General features: G+C 40.5%; 1 protein-coding gene across 1 annotated transcript in view; it reads right to left on the bottom strand.

Moving 5' to 3' along the window:
- Window positions 1-6,993: 6,993 nt before the first annotated feature.
- Window positions 6,994-20,269, bottom strand: part of mfng (MFNG O-fucosylpeptide 3-beta-N-acetylglucosaminyltransferase) — a 34,464-nt gene continuing 21,188 nt past the window's right edge. Inside the window, exons 6-8 of the mRNA XM_003220963.4 lie at window positions 9,716-9,881; window positions 7,891-7,976; window positions 6,994-7,416 (exon numbers count right to left, since the gene is read on the bottom strand). Of these exons, the coding sequence (XP_003221011.1) occupies window positions 7,350-7,416; window positions 7,891-7,976; window positions 9,716-9,881 (319 nt within the window). The 3' untranslated portion in view covers window positions 6,994-7,349. The remainder of the gene's footprint in view (window positions 7,417-7,890; window positions 7,977-9,715; window positions 9,882-20,269) is intronic.

Here is a 20,269-nt window from a genome sequence, read left to right as displayed (position 1 = left end):
CCATAGAAAGTTCCCTGACAAAGAACATGCTCCAAAACAGAAGTAGGTCTAATGGTAGTTTTCTGCATGATTTATACTAAACAAAGACTTCTGACTCCCAGTCTTTTAATAATAGCAGCAACAAACTTGAGTCAACACCATAACCGTAATTCATTGTGGTAACATTTGGTCAGAAAAAAAACTGGCCCCGGTAAAACATTTTCACGCTTTCCCATTTTTCTAAGGACTGGCTCTCTTGAAGCAGCTTCCTACAAATCCCATCATCCCCAGCCTATAATGCCATGGCATCTTTGTATAATGGGAATTTTAGTGAATATATCTGAAGAGCACCAGGTTGTGTAGGCTGTGTTAATTGAACATTTCCAGCAAATCCAGCAATTCCTTGGTATGCTTTCATTTTGGAGCACCCATTTCACATCTTATCATCACCAATCTTATCTAATTGAAAGATAATCAGAGTCAGGCATCTCTAAAGTAGAATGAGGAAAGAATCCTGCTTGAAACCTTTTCCAGTCTAAATTGGCAATACAGGTCTAGATGGACCAATGCTACCTTAGGGATCCTGGGAGTTGCAGTCCAAAAATTAACTTTCCCAAATTGTGGGTAGCCAAATTGTGGGAAGCCATAACTAGTCCTTTGGGCCTCTTCTGTAATGACACATTTCCCCTACCTTCCTCTCATGAATTGTTGCAAAATAATCATTAACTCACTTCTTATCTAAACAATTCCCTCACTGAATGATTCACCCACATACATTAAAGGATGGTTTTAACCTCCTTTAAAGGTTAAGGGGGGGGGTAGGGGTTCAACCCCCCTGAAATTTTCAAAAACCCCTCTGAAATTTTTTTCTGGCTACGGCCCTGCTGGTATAAACTGCCTTGGAGTACTGTGTAATCTTCTTGATGTAGATTTTTCAACAGAAGCCGGATGGTCTTCCATTGGGAGTGCCTTGATTCCATATTCCTGCGGGGCAGATAATTGGACTGGATGGCCCATGGGCTCTTTTCCCATTGTCTGATTTCATTTTTAAGATATTTTAATCGTATCATTTCCCTATTAGATTCTGTGTGTTCTCTATCATCTTTATACCAACATTTTTAAAACCTGGAAAATATTAGATTCTGCATTTCATTTTTTCCCTGTAAGATGAGTAATTTTCAAGGCTGGCTTTTTTGTTGTACTTCACACATTACATGCTTTCTTTTAACCTCATCTCAGGCCCCTGTTACCATCCAGTGGAACTAACACTGTGCTTAAAACATTCCATAATGGCTTTGGGCTCATTGGCTGCAACATTACATTTCCAAATCTTATTCTGAATCTGTAATATTATCTCTCCAAATCCTTCCTAAGAGCACTAAGCTAAGCCAGTTATCCCCAGGTAAGTTTGCCAAGTGGTTTTGAAGTATCTTAACTATTTGAGTGCATTATGAAAATAGACACGTTCAATTTCTGACCTCCACTAATTAGAGTATCTTGGGCTACATGTGGTTCCCCTTCTTCTTTAGTTTTTCTTTGGATCAAATTGTTCTTCTTAACATTCAGGAGCTGAAAGCGTTTGACACGTCAAAGACATCATCCAAAGTGGACTCGTTCTCTAATAATCTAAATTATTTTCTGAAAATCTGTAGCACTTTGATGGACCTCCTCCCCTCAAAAATAATGAATTCTTCATAATCTATTCGCTCATTAAAAAAACCTTTCACTTATACTGAGAACTTCAAAACACACCATGATTTTTACTTCATTGAAGTAGAGACCTCACTTTTCAGGGCTTTAATCAATGTAATGCTATTTGATCCCTATGTCTCTGCATCTAGAACTGTTCTCAGACAAATGAATAATTGTAACAAGGCCAAGATCAATATTCAGATTTTCCAGAAGAATGAAAGACAGGGCTATTTAGCATGTTGACCTCAAAGTCCCAATCCTTCAGAGGTTTCCCAAAAAAAGGCCAATATTGCTGATTTCCCCCCAAGATAAGAGTTTTGCAAAAGTAACAGACTTTCAGAAAGCAAAGAGCAAAGGCCAGCCTAGGAGGAGTCTATGAGGCCTAAGGTGAAAATCCCAAATTGTATTAAAATGTTGTAGTGATTTCAGTGTTGGATTAAACCTGTCTTGGGTATGATGCACACAGGATGACTTTGGGCCAGTAATTATCTTTCAGCCTCATCTACCAGTATGAAATGGAAGTAGAGATCCAAGTTCACTATCATTGGATACCATTAGAATACATAAACAATGTATAAATAAAACAAGATATACTATAATTCATAATGGATGAATATAGCCTCTTCCTGATCATTAACACGGGGTATGATCCACCGAGAAATGTTCTTGAACAATTCTCACATTTCAGCAACTTTGCAAAACAAGTTTTATTCCAGTGTCCTCTAGTTGTCCACCTTCCAGATGTGTAGGACTCTAACTCCCATCAACCCCTGTCAGCACAGTCAATGTGATTTGCAGGTGAGAAAGCTGTAGTCCAATGAGTCTGGAAGGTTCCAGATTAGAGGAGGTCAGTTGATACTAAGTTACAACTGCAAACTCCTGTCTCCTGCTTCAATAAAACTCACAAAAGAAGCCTGTCCAGTGAATTTCGTCATATGGGCCAGGTACGTCTACATTCCGAATCATTTTCTTCCACTGCTTCTGTTCTTTTCATTGGTGCCTGTAAAGGATTGTTTAATGCTATGACAAATTCCGCCAAGCTATCTGCCCCATCTTGACTTTGGATAGGAACATTTAAACAAGAAAGCAAAACCCTTGAAACTTCTTCAAGCTTTTTTTGGAGGTTTAACACATGGAAAATGTAGCATGATTGCTAGTAAGAATGCATGTGAAGTGCTTTGCACACTGTTTGGAATACTGATGCTGTTGTTGTTACTGCTACTACCACTATTGTTATCACTGTTACTACTTTAGTTCTTGAACACAAAGTTTGTTTCTGCATCAGGAATAAACCTACAGTGTGATCTATTAGGTTCATCTTCAAAACAAGATTTGTTTTAATTTTCTGTTGGAACAATTCAGTATTTTTATTTATCAAGGGACCTTTCACACTGGTACTATGATTCTACCTTAACTGCTATGGTTCTATCCTATGGAATCCTTCCTGGGCATTTTATTTCATAAATATATTAAAACCCATATTCTTTCTCTTTCAGCACAGCTTGTGTTCCCAGGGTGACTCACAAAAAAACCCCTTCTACCTGATACAATCAACCACAAAAGCAATAACACTGAGAGTATATAAATATAAAGAGTAAAAATACAGCAGATAAGAACACACCCTGTTAAAAAGTCATTGTCTGGCACTAGATTAGAATGATATCAAAGTAGGTTGCAAGCAGACCTCCTTAAGGAGAGAATTCTTTAGATGGGTGTCACAACAGAAAAAAAACATTCTTTCTCTCTGTTTCTCTTGGTTGTGTGAGAGGGCACCTAGGGTATAGCAAAAAAACTGAGTTGGAAGGCAGCATAACAATAGTTCCAGTTTCCTATGTATACTAAGGAAATCTTATGTATCAGTGGGGGGAAATGGCTAAATTGTGTTTCTTTGTGAATTTTTCTGTTATGGAAGAGAGCATAGGTTTATTGGATAGAAGAAGGTTACACAAATACGACAATACAGATATAGTAGAACCTTGCTTTACACTGATAGCTGGAGTGAGATGAGCAATCTGATGGCAAACATGGATACATCTTGTGGTATACACATATTTCGGCATGGGTATGACTGAGAGACATAGAGATGGAGAGTACTTTAGAATGGAAGATTTATAGTGCTACTAGTCCGGTGGCATTCTGCATCATTTTTTTCCTTCTTAACCATTTTACTTTCTGCCAGATGAAATATGGAGGAATAGGAAGATATGGGAGAATGACAGAAACATCAGCAGTATCTGAGCCTCCATAGAAAATTCATGCATACATATACATAATGCACACCTTAAAGATGGTTATCCAACTTCTGTTTAAAGACTACAAGAGAAAGAGTGACCACTTCTCTCCAAGGCAATCCATCCTCTATTAAAAAGTCCTCTAATGTTTAGGGATTAGGAATATCATACACCTGACTGGAAGGAGATTTTTTTTCCTTCTCTGAATTCCTCTTCACTACCAAAAACAGAAAAAAGTGTGTTGTTTCCCATCATTTCTGAACCATAATAATACTTTTATTTCCCATACTTCAGTCCCTCATCACTACCACTGCCCAGTCTCTGTTCTCAATGCTCCAAATATAAATGTTCATTCCAACTGTCCATCTGTCAGGGGCACTTTGAATGTGCTTTTCCTGCATGGCAGGGGGTTAGACTAGATGGCCCGAGCAGTCTCTTCCAACTCTATGATTCTGTGAACTATGATTCTATGGGCCTACTATTTAATTGTGACTAGCAGTTGGACCAAGACCTCTCAAAGCAAGTCAGACGGTTGGAGGACAGTCCTGGTGTCCAGCTGCTGAAAACATTACTTCAATGTAACGAAAGGACCTGATGTGCCTCTTCAAATCCTATTGAGAATGGAAAGAAGGAAGAGACACAAGAAGATGAATGCATCTCATAGTTTGAACATGTGGACCTTAGAGCTTGAGCTCTAAGGAAAGTGGATCTCAGGCTTGCACATATCTGTCGCACCTCAGGTTAGTTTCACCTTGCTGAACACACCAGGTTGTACACAGGTTGAAGTCTTTTGTAATTTATTAGGAAATAGGAAATAAATAGCTCTTAAAAAGCAAAAGTAAAGATCCAAAAGATTGTTGCAAAACCAAGGCTGTAAAGAATAATCCAAGAAAACATTAGGCATAAAACAAGGTTCCATTAATACATGACAAAGTCCTATGAACTTGAATAAACAAAGCTGCAAGATAATCCGAGAAAGCAAGACCCAAATGAGATGTTGCTTTTGACAAAGGTTTCTCTCTCAGCACACCCTTTGAGCAAGGAGTCTTTCCAGAGGGATTAAAAGAGGCAGTGGTCTCTCCTCTGCTGAAAAAACCAGATTTAGATCGTTTGGTTCCCTCCAGCTACCGCCCAGTTTCGAATCTTTCATTTCTGGGCAAGGTGATTGAGAGGGCAGTAGCGGTGCAGCTGCAGCAGTTCCTAGACGACACAGCCGGACTGGATCCTTTCCAGTCTGGCTTCCGTGCGGGGCATGGGACAGAGACTGTATTGGTTTCCATCACAGATCATCTCCGATGCCAGCTTGACCGGGGCGGGTCGGTGTTGCTTGTGTTATTGGATCTCACAGCAGCATTTGACACAGTCGATCACAATCTTCTGACCCACCGCCTTGCCGTTGCTGGAGTTAGGGGGACAGCTTTAAATTGGCTGGCCTCCTTTCTTCGCAACCGTGGACAGCGAGTGGAGAGGGGGGGCCTGGTCTCTGAGAGGTCCCCTCTACATTGTGGGGTTCCTCAGGGGGCCATTCTCTCCCCTCTGTTGTTTAACATCTATATGCAACCACTTGCTCAGCTGGTCCGAGATTTCGGGCTCGAGTGTTATCAATATGCTGACGACACTCAGCTTGTGTTAAAGATGGAAGGCCAACCGGAGTCTGTACCCGACAGTTTTCACCAGTGCCTCGAGGCCATTATTGGATGGTTGCGTTCCAGTAGTTTGAGGGTGAATCCAGCAAAGACGGAGTTCCTATGGCTGGGCCGACCGGGCAGTGGGGATATCCAGTTGCCAACCCTGGATGGTGAAGTGCTACGCCCGTCTTCACTAGTAAAGAGTCTGGGAGTCCTCTTGGACCCTTCACTGACGATGCAGGCCCAGGTCTCCGCCGTTACCAAAACTGCCTTTTTTCATCTTCGGCAGGCTAGACGGCTAGCCCCCTATCTATCTAGGGACAACCTGGCTACAGTGATCCAGGCTACAGTCATCTCGAGACTGGATTACTGTAATGCCCTTTACATTGGCCTTCCTGTGTCGGTGATCCGGAAGCTCAAATTGGTGCAAAATGCAGCTGCCCGGCTCCTTGCGGGAGTCCCCATAAGATGCCACATAACACCAATCTTACGGCAGCTGCACTGGTTACCAATTGAGCACCGGATCACTTTCAAAGTGATGGTGCTTACCTTCAAGGCCTTACATGGTCCAGGGCCGATGTACCTGAGGGACCGCCTCACCCCTTACAAACCCCAGAGATCCCTCCGTTCTGAGGACCAAGACCTGCTGGAAGTCCCCAGTTTTAAGACCTTGCGTCTAACTGCAACTAGATGCAGAGCCTTTTCAGTAGTGGCGCCATCTCTGTGGAACACCTTGCCACCTGAAGTTCGTGCCTTGCGGGACTTGTTGGCCTTCCGCAGGGCATGTAAGACACACCTGTTTCGGCAGGCTTTTGAGTTCTGTTGCTGATGTTTTAAAAGGTGCTTTTAGGATGTTTTAAAGATTTTTTTTTAAATGATGTTTTTAAAATGTTTTTTAAATTGTTGATTTTAGCCGGTTCTTGTAAGCCGCTCCGAGCCCTAGGGGAGTGGCGGCATATAAGTTTGAAAAATAAATAAATAAATAAATAAATAAAAATAATATTCCCTGCATAGCATGAATGCATTTCTTTGGCCTCTGGCCTCTTTCTTGTTTGCTATTCTAACGCTCCTGCAAACCCGAAATTCCAAACGGCCAGCTCGGTCCAGAGATTCTGTTTTGTCAAGGCCAGACAGCTCGTTAGCAGCAGCCTCTGCTGCATGCTTTCTAACTGGGAGCTGTCCTCCCTTTGCACCTGGCTAGCTTTGGTATCATCTCCAGTATCATCAACACCATTCCCTGCTGTGGGAATGCCTCCCTGCTCCTCATATCTCACGGCAGTGACACTCTGAACCTGAATGCCATAATTCCCATCAGAGTCATCTTGAACCTGAATCCCATCATCTTGAACATCTGGAACCTGAATCCCACAATCCCCATCAGAGTCACTCTGAGACTCCAGCTGAGTCACAACAATATCAGTGTGATCACACCAGTATGTAGATGATGAAAAGACAACAATATATCTCAGTAGGTTTTTTTTATTTATTTTAAAGAAAGAATAGCATGGAAAAGCTATATCCCCTGTGTTGCATATGAAATTGCATAACTGATTAGTGGAGAGATGTGCTTTTATTAGAGAAACAATGTGAATTGTTCACAGGACAATTACAATTAAGTGCCACAATTGTAATCTGAAGAACAATTTTTTGTTCATAAATACTTCCTCTTCTCTGTTGCTTCAGCTCCTTGTTTATCATCAGTAAACACAATCAGCACTAAGTCATTTCATAGTCCCCCTATTCTCTGTTGAACACAGGTTCGAGAGAGTTGTGGTCTTAAGAGAAATCTCCATCCATAGTGAGGGCTTCCTAGAACTTGTCACTGACTGACTGATTGTGGACACCAAGATGTATCTGGATAAAGAAGGCAATGAAGTGATCGGAATCTGGAAAAGAGAGGGTAAAAAGTACATAAAGAGATAGCTCATGCCATTGGGGAAGAGGGGCACAAAGGAGACGTGCATGCTCCCCAGTGTCCTATCCAGCACCAGATGCTCTCACACTGCACTGCAGTGGAACTCTCTAATCCTGTGCAGATTTAAAAGGAGCCACAGCCAGAGTACATCCTGTTCAACCCCTTGGGTCTGAAAAACCTTGAACATTTGGCTTCAGTTTCAGCCCTTGCAATAAAGGTCCATTTTAAAAGATTATAAAAGACAGTAAAGCATGAACAGCAGGAATGAAGCCAACTCTTGGCTCTACATTTCCCCCATTTGCAGGCCTTCATTCCTCTTCTGCACAATTTCTACCTGAAGCTCCATTGGTGTCCCCATATGACTCTACTTTTGCTTCTTGCCCTTATCCATCTGCCTTCATACTATTACCAGCACACTCTGAAGCAAAGCAGTCTTACGACATACCTGGAAGGGTCTTCTTGTGAGGAAAAAGGACCTGCCAGTTTGATAGTATTGAGCTTATTCTCAAAAATGCCATAGCTGAGCGTGACCTAGGAAAAACAGCAGAAGAAAGAGAGCTGAAGAATATGCATGCCCTTGTGTTGCTTCTGAGGAACATTTACCTCATGCCGACTTAAGATCACATGCCATAGTCCGCTAACTGGGGACTTTTCCATAAAGTTTCGTTTATCATTGTCCCACCTATGCCTTTCATCCTTGCCTGTTTTAACTAACAGATCTAGTTTGGGAACTTGGAACTAGGAAGTTACCAACACTTACCCAAGAGATAGCTAATTGTCAAACTCTTGGGAAAAAAGATAAGTAATTTTCTTCCTTTTATATATTTATAATTTCAAACATTTTGAAACCCCACAAGGAGTTTAACAAGGTAAAAGTCTGAATCAATAAAAACAAGTCTCAGAATGAAACACGGGTCCAGATGACTGCTTCTAACGTCTGTATTCTCTAATGCTCTAACCCAACAAATGAGAACCCCAAAGATTCCATTTACCCAAGCTCTTCATACTGCCTCTTTTTTATTTAAGAAACTGTCACACAAAGTTACAGTGAAACTGAGAGTTAAGCTACACAACGAGCACAGCCAGGTGTGGTAGATGATGCTGGAATATAAAAATTCAGAATGAAGGCATGTACTGCTTTCACATTTTTGGGCATGCGCAGACACATATGGTACTACACAGATAGATTTTTTTTTTCATGTCAGGAGCAACCGGAGTTGCTTCTGGAGTGAGAGAATTGGCCGTCTGCAAGGACGTTGCCCAGGGGACGCCCGGATGTTTTGATGTTTTTACCATCCTTGTGGGAGGCTTCTCTCGTGTCCCCGCATGGAGCTGGAGCTGATAGAGGGAGCTCATCCACACTCTCCCCAGGTGGGATTCGAACCTGGCAGCTTTCAGGTCAGCAACCCAACCTTCAAGTCACTTAGTCCACTACGCCATCTGGGGGCTGTCACAGATAGATGGACAGGTAGGTCTCCCATGTCATCTATCAAAAGGTAAAGTTCAAGCAAAGCTCATATTATTTGATATTGCTGACTGTGTGGCTCTCCTCTCAGAAGGAGGCTGGGCAATTTATTGGCACTTCTACTCAGTCCAGAATGGAAGAGGTGCCTTTCCCTGCATGTTGACTGGCAGACGTTTTATTGGCTACTTAATTGCCTTTTCATTCCCTAGCCTATTATTGACAAGAAGTGTCTAGGGAAGCATTTGTCAGGAAAGCCTCATCTAAATAATGCATGATTGATTCAATCAGTGTCACAATTACTGAGGAGATGATGTGAATGACTGCCTTTCCATCAGCTTCCCTCTCAATCTCTCTCTCACTCTCACTCACTCACTCACTCACTCACTCTCCTTCTCCTGCTTTCCTTGTCTCTCCCTTTTCCAGTTAACCCCAGCCTGGCAAATCCCTATTCAAAGTAAACACCAGGCTATCTGGTCACAGATGGAGAGCTAGCGTGCCACTGTCAGTAGCAAAGGGAAGGAGGCTGGCCCTAGTAATCTCAGCAGCGAATAATGAGTTCATCAACAAAAAGAATTGCATTGCCCCCAGGTACAAAATATAACAAATCCCAATTGAACTGAGAAAATGCTACATCACTGCAACAGATGTGCAACGTCAAGGAGAGATGATTGGATCCCAGACAATACAATATGTAATGATGGGGTCATTTCAGGCTCTACACAAACTCTTCATTTGGAATGTCTGCCACACTCAGGCTTAGTCACAACCATCCTCTGTCATGTCCTCCCTCCCTGCATCATCTCACCTGCTTGGTTAGCTGAGGACTCTGTATAAGATGCAGATTCTCCAGATGAGAGTGAAACAGGGTACTAGGAACCAAGCGACTTGCTAATTTGCACTCAATGATGTACCCTACAGTGCAGTCATCTGGGAGATGAATGAGCTCTGATGTGATCAGGAAGTTGATGCCACTAAAAAAAAAAAAACAGAAACAGAAACAGATATACAATATTGTGTAAGCATCTTGACAGTATATAGGTGAAGACCAGGAATTGAAACTGGGAGGAGAGCGTCAGAAAAGTCTGTTCCATGAGATTAAAAAAATCTATCTATTCCAGCGTTACGTTCCCACTATGGTCAACCAAATGCCTCAATACTGTTCCATTTGGGCTTGGCCTGCCGTATAATCCAGTACATGATCCCAGATTATTTGCTTTGAACTGGATTATATGAGTCTCCACTGTGCCCCCAATGGCGCAGCAGATTAAACCACTGGGTTGCTTCAGTTGCTGACCAAAAGATTGGCAGTTCAAATCAGGGGAGCAGGGGGAGCTTCTGCTGTTAGTTCCAGCTACTGCCAACCTAGCAGTTCGGAAACATGAAAATGTGAGTAAATCAATAGGTATCACTTCAGCAGGAAAGTAGCAGTGCTCCATGTAGTCATGCTGGCCACTTGATCTTGGAGGTGTCTAAGACTCTTCAGCTTAGAAATGGAGATGAGCGCCAACCCCCAGAGTCAGACGTGACTCCTCGACTAGACTTCATGTCAGGGGAAAACCTTTACCTTAACCTTACACTGCCATATAATCTAGTTCAAAGCAGATAATCTGGGATCAGATACTGGATGATACAGCAGTATAGATCTAGCCTTAGCTTCCCTTTCCATTAGTATCCAGAAGCATATTGTCCAAATATATTCTAATTTATGGTAGCATGGTGAAAATGTCAATCATGGGCATTTTGAGAATTACAAGCATGGTCATTTTATAAGGTTTAAATGACTCCTGAATTACCAACATCACAAGCATTAAATTTGCAAAGTTATGTGTCATTCTTGGGTTTGATTGTTGCTGTTTTTGTTGCTGTTCCAGTTTTGCGCAGACTGAAGTGACTGAATGCACTTCAAACTTCAGACACTAGATTAGATCCTTCAAACTGCATATTTTGAGGCTAGCTAGGAATTTTATTTCTGTTTGGTTTTGATAATATTTTAACAAAACTTGTCTTAATATTCAGATGGAAATAATTTGAACTTCTAAAATGTAGGCACAATGGAAACTAGCAGATTTGTCCTTCTAGGTGTAGGGCTTTCAGCACTCTTAAAAGTGTAGATTGAGATCCATATGTTCCAAGTGTGTTACTTATAAATTCAACCATGCCAGTGCTGAGTTGTGAGAGCCAGCACAGTATTGCTGTTTGAGTACTGGGGTAAAACTCTGGAAGGCTATGATTGAAATCCTCACTCAGCTGTGGAAACCCATCTTGGACAAATCACACTCTCACAACCTCAGAGGAAAGCCCTGCTAAACCTCTTCTGAATATATCTTGACAAGAAATCTCAGTGGAAAGGCTAATGTGGAAGCACAAAAGAACAGCAAAGTGCTGAATTAGATCCTCCATTTTTTCCTGAGTTTTTTGTCAACTTTACCATCTGCATTGCAGGCTGTTCTCTTCATGTTATTTAAAAAAAAAAAACCTTTACCTATTGATTGTGACCAGTAGAAATGGGAGAGGATTTTATTTTTCTTTGTGAAGATTTGTCTTCATGTTCAGCATGCAAAGTACCAGAGGTCTAGTTATTTGAAGAAAGCAAAATGCACAATTTTCCCATTGCTATAATATTTATAGATTTTTTATGAAAATATGAAAGAGAGACTTACTAATGAGACTGCTATACCAATCATCTGGAACAAAAACAAAAACATTGCTTCCACACTTTGGTCCTAAAGCAGGGATGGGGATCATGCAGCTCTAGAGTTGTTCGAATGGAAGTTGAGAGAGTTTCTTATGAAATTCCTTCTTATGCACTAGGTACAAGAGCCATCTTCAGCTTCCACTATGAAGTTATCCACAGGTTGTTGGACTCCAGTGCCCTGCAGCCTTAGCCAACACTGGATCTGGTAGGAAATGCTGGTATTTCCAGGCCAGGAGCCTCTGGAGGGGTCGTATGATTCCCATCACCATACTAAAGCTTATCTGAGGATTTTATGTTTATGGTCCCAGTACCCTCTCAAAACTGAAATTATTCTTCACACATTGCTCCTTTGATATCCTTGTTGTGTATGCATATGTTTTTGCTCAAAATGAATACCCAGCACACTACATTTTGTTTCTAGTTTGTTTTACAAATATTTTCATTCTCTATTGCAACCCAGACTACAAGGGTGAAATCTTACTACATGGAGTCTGTTACAGCAAGCTGACGTCAGGACTATGGGGGGAAAGGAAAGAGAAGGAGAAACCACATCCACCTCTTCCCTCGCTGCCCAGAGGAATTTAAAACCGCATAAAGATACATATTCATGCAGCATATACTAACTTTGTTGTTGCCCTGAATGTAAAGAACCTACAAGCAGTCAATGGCTGAGGCTCTCCAGACTCAAACACCCTTTGCTCCTGACATGTAAATTGAAAGAATCCATTCTGTTCCCTTTGAACCCCTGTTTGCCTACACATCAGACATCCTCTGAATCGATACGCTCTATAAAGGAGACAAATGTGCTAATAAGTTCCTCAACAGGCAGCTTCCTCTTCCTGTCCTACTTCCTGCGCAATGTGAAAATTAATGACTTTGTTATTTGGTTAAACACTTCAAAAAGAGAACTTCTTGGAATTTTTTAGTTCTTTTTTCTGCAAAGAAAAAAAAACAACCCCATTTTGAAACAGGAGGATAATAACTGGGTGAATTACAAAAAAAATAAATAGTAGGAGGTTCCAAATATTTCAGTTTACGATATTTTAGTTATAATACTTTAGCCTTTATAATGAATACACTACTGAGTAAAAGCAGCATTTTTCTATTAAGATAGAATCAAAGAGGTGCTAAATGGACAGACTGCTCAATTCTATATGTGCTGACTCAGAAATAAAAGCCATTGATTCAGAAGGACTTAATATGGATTAAATGGAATCTAAATCAGATTATATTCTACTAGATTCAAAATAGATTTCAGGTTTGATTTTATGTGCTGAGTTTATATTTGGGGCTTCCTGGTAAAAGCACATAGACTGTACCAAAGGATGATGTAGAAAGAAAGAAAAATATGCCTGATGACCTATATTTGGAGTCTACTATAGCTTGTTGCAGTTAACTGGACTTGTCTCTGACACTAATTGGTGCACATGGGTGTATTAAAATTAGAAGCACATTTTGCTGTCTGTTTCATAAATTCAACAGAATTAATAAGATAAAACAGTTGCAGCAGCACCTATAGTTGCTACAAAAAGTGTTTTTTTTAAAAAAAAAATTCTCTTTGAGATTTAAACCGACTAAACTGAACTGCTACCATCAACCACAATAGTTCTAACAAATCAATAGGATGAGCAGAGCCCCTGTTGACACAATGAGTTAAACCTTTGTGCTGGCAGGACTGCTGACTTGAAGGTTGGGTTGCTGACCTGCAGGTTGCTGGTTCAGACCAGAGGAAAGCATGGGTGAGCTTCTTCTGTCAGCTCCAGCTCCATGTGGGGACATGAGAGAAGCCTCCCACAAGGATGGTAAAACATTGAACATCCAGGCATCCCCTGGGCAACATCCTTGCAGACAGCCAATTCTCTCACATCAGAAGCGACTTTTTCAAGTCCTCCTGACACAAAAAAAAATAGAATTAGCATTAACTAGATTTACTCTCATTAAGGCTGTTTGGATTTAGCCCAGGTCTCCCCATTCCCTGGATATATCTACATTGTAGAATTAAATCAGTTTGGCACCACTTTAACTGCCATGGCTCAATGCTATGGGATCCTGGGATTTGTAGATCGGTGAGGCAACAATACTCTTTGGTAGAGAAGGTCTGTAAAACTACAATTTCCACAATTCCATAGCTTTGAGCCAAGGGAATTATAGTGATGTAAAATTGCATTAATTCTACAGTGTAGACACACCCCTAGTCTAACATGCAACAGTTATTTTAGGATCTATGTATATTCCTGATCATGGGCACAAACACTTAAGTACACTCATATCTGGGGAGGGGAGGGGAGGGGGTTTTTTGGGTGCAAGATGCTATTAGGAGAGGGTCTTAATAGTGTTAAAGTAACCTAGGTTGGTTGGTTTTCCTTAGACCGATATGTTTCCAGAATCATTTCTGAAGACACTGCAGCTCTTACAATTTATTTTTAGCATTCATGAGATATTGTTACCCATTGATTTCAGACTACTTTTTTTTCTTCCTCTCTGCATGACTCATATTCATGTATTGACCCTCTCTCACCTCACCCCCTTCATGCCAGGTATTTTAGCAGAAATAACAGATGCTAAGATAGTGTCTCAAGTTTATATAGATTTGTGTTTCAGTGGCAATATAATGGAATAATGCTGCAAACTGGCCAAGTTTCCACTCATTTTCAGCCTCAGAAATTGACAGAGCAATCCCGCATATGTCAGCTCAGAAGAATGCCCCACTGACTTGCTCTGAAGTAAATCTGTATAGGATTGTCTCTTAAATGTACTGCTGATGAATTGTTCAAGAGCATTACCCAATAAGAAATTCAGTAATGCTTCAGAGTAAAATACATATAGAGGACAGATCAAATCATTGTATTGGACACTGTGGTGACAGCGCAGTTTATTCAATTTAAATGTACAGTATGTATTAAATCTTAAATATATGAAATATATTAAACATCTTACAGAACAAATCCTGTCGCTGAAAATTATTAAATCATTATACATTTCACAGTGTTACAGACTGGAGTTTCAGTCATCAAGAATTTGAATGCTATTCAAGAATCTAGTAATCAGTGAGATATTGTCAGTAATATAGCCTATTCCAAAGTGTATCACTTCTTGTTATGGTGCTTTTGTGATCCTGTATGTGGTGATTTCATTTGGATGTCTTCTCCAAGTCTATTTGGAATTGCTCCCACGTCATCTATTACAAGTTGAGCATCCCTTATCTGGAATTCGGAAATCGAAAATACTTCAAAATCCAAAATTGTCCACAGGGATGCCTGAGACAGAGACCAGTTAGATCAATGGAGATGAGGGTCAGCCCTGCAGTGGCCAAACACTGCACATGACTGGTTCGTGGTAATGCAGGGCAAGGCACCTTCAAATGGCCTTTCCCCACATCACCCTGAGTCTGAATTCTGCCTCAGATCTGTGGGGAAAGTTGAACTAGTTCCCAAACTATTCCCACTGCTATCCTGTATGTCCTGGGGGTGGGAAGCGCAGAGACACACTATGGCAATCCTGTTTTCCCCCAACCGCTGTGTTGTGGTGGTCTCCAGGTCCTATCTGTTTTGCATCTTTTGCTGTAACGTCTGGGAAAGAAAGAGGAAGGAGGGATATTCCGTCTGTCCCCCCATCCCATGGCATTTCTTGCCCTGGCTGTCATCAGGACAAATGATGGAAAACAGGAAGGACTCATGGCTCATGGTATCCAGCACTATATCAGCCCTGGTTTTGGGTCAGTGTCGATCCTGCCTCTGATTCACTTCTCAGTAAATAGGTAGCTGATTGTGTGTTCAGTACTGTAAATGAAAAAATGTACAGTAGAATCTCGCTTATCCAACTTTCGCTTATCCAACGCTTATCTGTATTATCCAACGCAGTCTGCCTCCTGTCCAGATCCACAGCTGTTTCTCTAGGCAGCAACGCACAGTGGGCCAACACGCCCAACAACAACACAAGCGCAGCCACACTCCCAAACAAGTGGCAGACTTGTTGTAAAACATGATGTTTTGGTGCTTAATTTGTAAAATCATAACGGAATTTGACATTTAATAGGCTGTTCGTTAACCACTCCTTATTAACCAACATTTTTGCTTATCCAACGTTCTGCCAGCCCGTTTATGTTGGATAAGTGAGATTCTACTGTAGTTACATCAATCTGGACCACATAAGATTCATAGCAGATGGAAAACATATTACTGTTATAACAAAGACAGTAAATATTATACTTCTTTTTTTAAAGGAGGGTTTTTATTCAGGAAAAGTTTTTTTTCCGTTTCAAGTGCAACTTGAGAAAGTCGCTTCTGGTGTGAGAGAATTGGCCATCTGCAAGGACGTTGCCCAGTGAACGCCCGGGTGGTTTGATGTTTTTACCATCCTTGTGGGAGGCTTCTCTTATGTCCCCACATGGAGCTGGAGCTCATCCGCTCTCTCCCTGGGTTGGATTCGAACCAATAACCTTAAGGTCAGCAACCCAACATTCAAGTCATCAGTCCTGCCGGCACAAGAGTTTAACCCACTGCACCACCGGGGACTCCTTTTCAGGAAAAGTGAACTGTACTGAACTGCATTATATGGTTAGTGTAGAACCAGCCTGATATCTTGCAATAGACATAGGTCTTCATAACTGTGTGTGTGTGTGCTTGTGTGTGCCTTCAAGTTGCCTATTGACTTATGGAAACTCCATGAATTTCATAGGCATGGAATACCCAGACATGGAATTTAGGCTCCAATTTATGCAGTAGGAGTACATCTCATGCACCCTTACATTTGAGTAGACATTAATAAAACTACCCTGCAAATCTAGCAGAAAAACCTGCAATTTATGTTTTAATAATTCACAATAAACCTCACTATAAAATCCAATTATCTTGAAATACACCGATAATAAAGGAAAGTCAGATAGAGAATGATCTTGTCTCTTCTGTTCTTTGCAACAGAGGTCAGTCTAAAGTGACAAGGCAAAGTTCTTTTTATTAAAGGTTTATTAGAGGTTTTATATTTAAGAATCACATATCTTTATTCTGATCTATTGCTTGGACATGAAGTTATAAGATTTTTTAATAATCAAAATCTTTGCATTAAATGTGGAGAAATATATGATGTGTCTACAAAGCTTGTGGCATTCAGTGCCTGAAAATATATTACTGGTGCGGTTGTTTGAATAGGGTAAAGAAAATTATCTTCAAGTTGTTCAGAAAATTCAGAACAAGTTTCTGTTACAGGCTAATATAAAAATTTCTTGCTTTGAAAGAATCGGTAAGGAACAGTTGTTCTGCCACATATATTTGTCTTTCATTTATTGCTCTTCCTATGTCATTTGGAGGTTTTTCTTTTTCTTTTATGGTTCCTACAATTTAGTGCTAATTATAAACCAAAGTCCTGGCAACAATATTTTACTAAATTAAGTTGTGCCTCAAGGAAGAAAAATCATACACAAAAAATTGGCAGCTTTACAACATACAGTAAGGAGCCAGTGATTAGCTATATCAAATCATTTATTTTACTACCTTTCACTGCACTGAGTGAGTAGCAGCAAGGGAGCACTGGGTTCTGATAAAAGCACAAAACTGGGACACTAGGTTATTTTATTTTAAAAAAATCCCTTGAACTATTTATTATGGCTCCATAAGATTCTGTGTGAAAGAAAACAGAATCTTTAATATTAACATGATAGAAGACTTAGATGATGTATAAACTAAGCCCAAATATGTCTTCATTAGCATCTCTTAAATATTTATAAAGAAGGAGACATATGTATCAGGACTACTAGAAAATGTAATATTAATGGAGTGATATAAGGCAGTTGTGTGGGAAAATCCTGCCTGTAATGACTATACATTGTCACAGCAACATATCTTTCAACATGGAAAGTCTCTGGTGGTTTATTCTCCCCCCCCCCCCAAGCAAGAATTTTCCGGTGTATTTGTAAATATGAAGCATTTGGGAAGGATAGATAACCCATTAAAAAGCTGATCATGCAAAGAACTGTATGGTTGAAACAACACTTAGGCAGTGTCTTCTTTGTAGTCTTGGACATTTTCATCCTTAAATTGAAATTTCTCAGGCACTGGACCTGAGAAACCCTAACATGAACTTTATCATCTGTTGTGCTTCTCACCTGATATGGAATAGAGATGCAGAAGGTTTGACTCTAGATGTTTTCGACTACAGCTCCCATATTCACCTGCCTGGGGCTTCTGGAGATATATTAGATAGGGCTTCAGAGGACTGAAGCCCCAAACAACTGCAGGGCCATAGTAAGCCCACGCCTGGTTTTGAAGACAGTTACATACATGTAATTGACAATATGCTTAGCACACTGCTTCTAAAATTGTGGGTCCTGGCCCCAAATGAGGTCCCCCTAGCTCAATGTTGGAGTTATGAAAAAATGGCAACAATAAAGGTTTTCTGAATGCCACCTAGTGGCTGTTTTAGACATTTACACAAATCTGTTGTGCAGTGCTTTCAGTGGACTCTGCAGAAGATGTTTCAGCTGTACTTCACAAAAAGGAAAACCAGACTGTTCAGCAAGCCTTGCAAATGCAGATTTGTTATCAATAAACGTTTGATTTTTATATATCTTTTAAAATACCCATAGACCCGGGATTACATAAAAAAAAAACTTGAGTCAAAAAGTTTTAGAATAATTTTAGCTGAATTTTGTTTTTGGTCATGTTATAAGCTGTCTTTGGTCTAATATTGAGGGAAAGATAGTGAATATATCCAAATTCTTTTACTTTTGATTATATTATTATTAAGATAGAAAATCCCCCAAAATGCTCTAAGGTTTAATTAACTATTCTTTTAAAAAGATTAATTTTAACACACTACTGCAATTAATTCGGTGTGAAAATTAATTCATTATATCAAGAGCAATGTTGGTAAATTTAGTTTATTGCACAAAACCTTTTAATTATAAACCAAATTGGTAAACCATCATCTTTCAATTAACATGCCATGGTAGAGTTAACTGTAGGACCAGAGGTAACGCATAGAAAGGCTTCCTATTCCAGCTGACTGAGGAAACACTTCTGAAATGCTTATAAAACCAAGATTTCCACATGACTGCTAGCTGACAAAGTAATTGAATATATTAGTCCATTGCACTATGTTAGTGCATTTAGCCATTTGCTAAATTTCAGCAGCCTCTGACACTGCTCAATGTTAGCTTTTCTTTAATTTTTGAAAAGGGTTATTTATAGGAGCTAAAAAATATGCTTTCATGTTGCACAAACTATACTTAATCTATGCTATTCCAGAGGACTGCTTCTTAAACTATGGGTCCCAGCTCTAAATGGGGTCACCTTAGCTTAATCTTAATGTCATGAAAAATGGTTTCTGAATGCCACCTATTGGCTGTTTACACACATCTGTTAGCAACAAAGTGCAGTGTTGACAATGGATTCTGCAGAAAATGCTTTAGCTGTACTTCAAAAAAGCCTTGCCTTTCTAGTAGGTCCAGGAAAAAGCAAACTAGTACCGTAACCTGTCCTACCTTGCATCTTCCTTGTCATTATTAATTTTTGCCATCTTGACCATATTTTAATGGTGATTGGCCCCAAATTTCAGAGTTTTCATCAAGGAAATGCTGGAGGGTAGGCGTCATAGCATAGCCTCCTGTTAGCTGACAATGACAAGGTAAGCCTTATCATAAGAATGTGGAGGTTTTCTCATGTGGCAAAGTGTTACTGAGCAAAGCTATGAGTTTCATACAGCGTGCCCTGCACCTCATAAACTAGCCTTTGCTCTCAGATATAGCGTTCCTAGGGCCAAAATGGGATATAGTATCTCGATCAAAGAAAGTGATGGTGCCCCTCTAATTTGCTTTGGTCAGACCTCATCTGGAATACTGTGTCCAATTCCAGGCACCACATTTTAATTGAGATATTGAGAAACTGAAACATGTCCAGAGGAGGGCAACTAAAATTATCAAAGGTCTGGAGACCATGTTCTATGAGGAGCATCTTAAAGAGCTGGGTATGTTTAGCCTGCAGAAGAGAAGGTTGAGAGGAGACATGATAGGCATGCCTAAATATCTGAAAGGCTATCATAAAGAAGAGGGAGCAGGCTTGTTTTCCACTGCTCAAAAAACTAAGAGCGCATCCAGACAGGGTGAAAAATGCATACCCTCCCAGATATTAGCAGGGGCATCCAGATGATGTCCCAAATAATTGTGAATGCTTTCTCCACAAAGCAGGAAAACCCTGCTTTGTAGCAAATTAATTTGTTAGTGGATGTGTTCCGTGCCTCCTTGGAAGGTGCGGGGCAAACTCACTATGGCCGCTGTCTAGACTGGCCAATCAGAAGTCCTGGGACTTCTAAAGGGGCTGTCTGCACAGCCATCTCACATGTTCCGGGCTGAATCAGACCCAGAAAATGCGAAAGGGCTCTAACCCTCTCCTCAATCTGGAACAGCCCTACGACTCAGACCAATGGGTTCAAATTGCAGGAAAGAAGATCCACCTGAACTTTAGGATGAACTTCCTGACTGTGAGAGTTGTTCAACAGTGGAACTCTCTGCCTTGGAATGTGGTAGAAGGTCTTTCCTTGGAGGCTTTTAAACAGACGATCATTTACTAGAGGTGCTTTGGTTGTGCTTTTCCTGCATGGCAGGGGGGTTCGACTGAATGATCCATGTGGTCTCTTCCAACTCTATAATTCTGTGATTCTTTGAGATTTAGC

The sequence above is a fragment of the Anolis carolinensis genome, chromosome 5 (assembly GCF_035594765.1).
Source record: "Anolis carolinensis isolate JA03-04 chromosome 5, rAnoCar3.1.pri, whole genome shotgun sequence".
NCBI classification, from domain to species: domain Eukaryota; kingdom Metazoa; phylum Chordata; class Lepidosauria; order Squamata; family Dactyloidae; genus Anolis; species Anolis carolinensis.
This window is presented reverse-complemented; position numbering and strand designations above follow the sequence as displayed.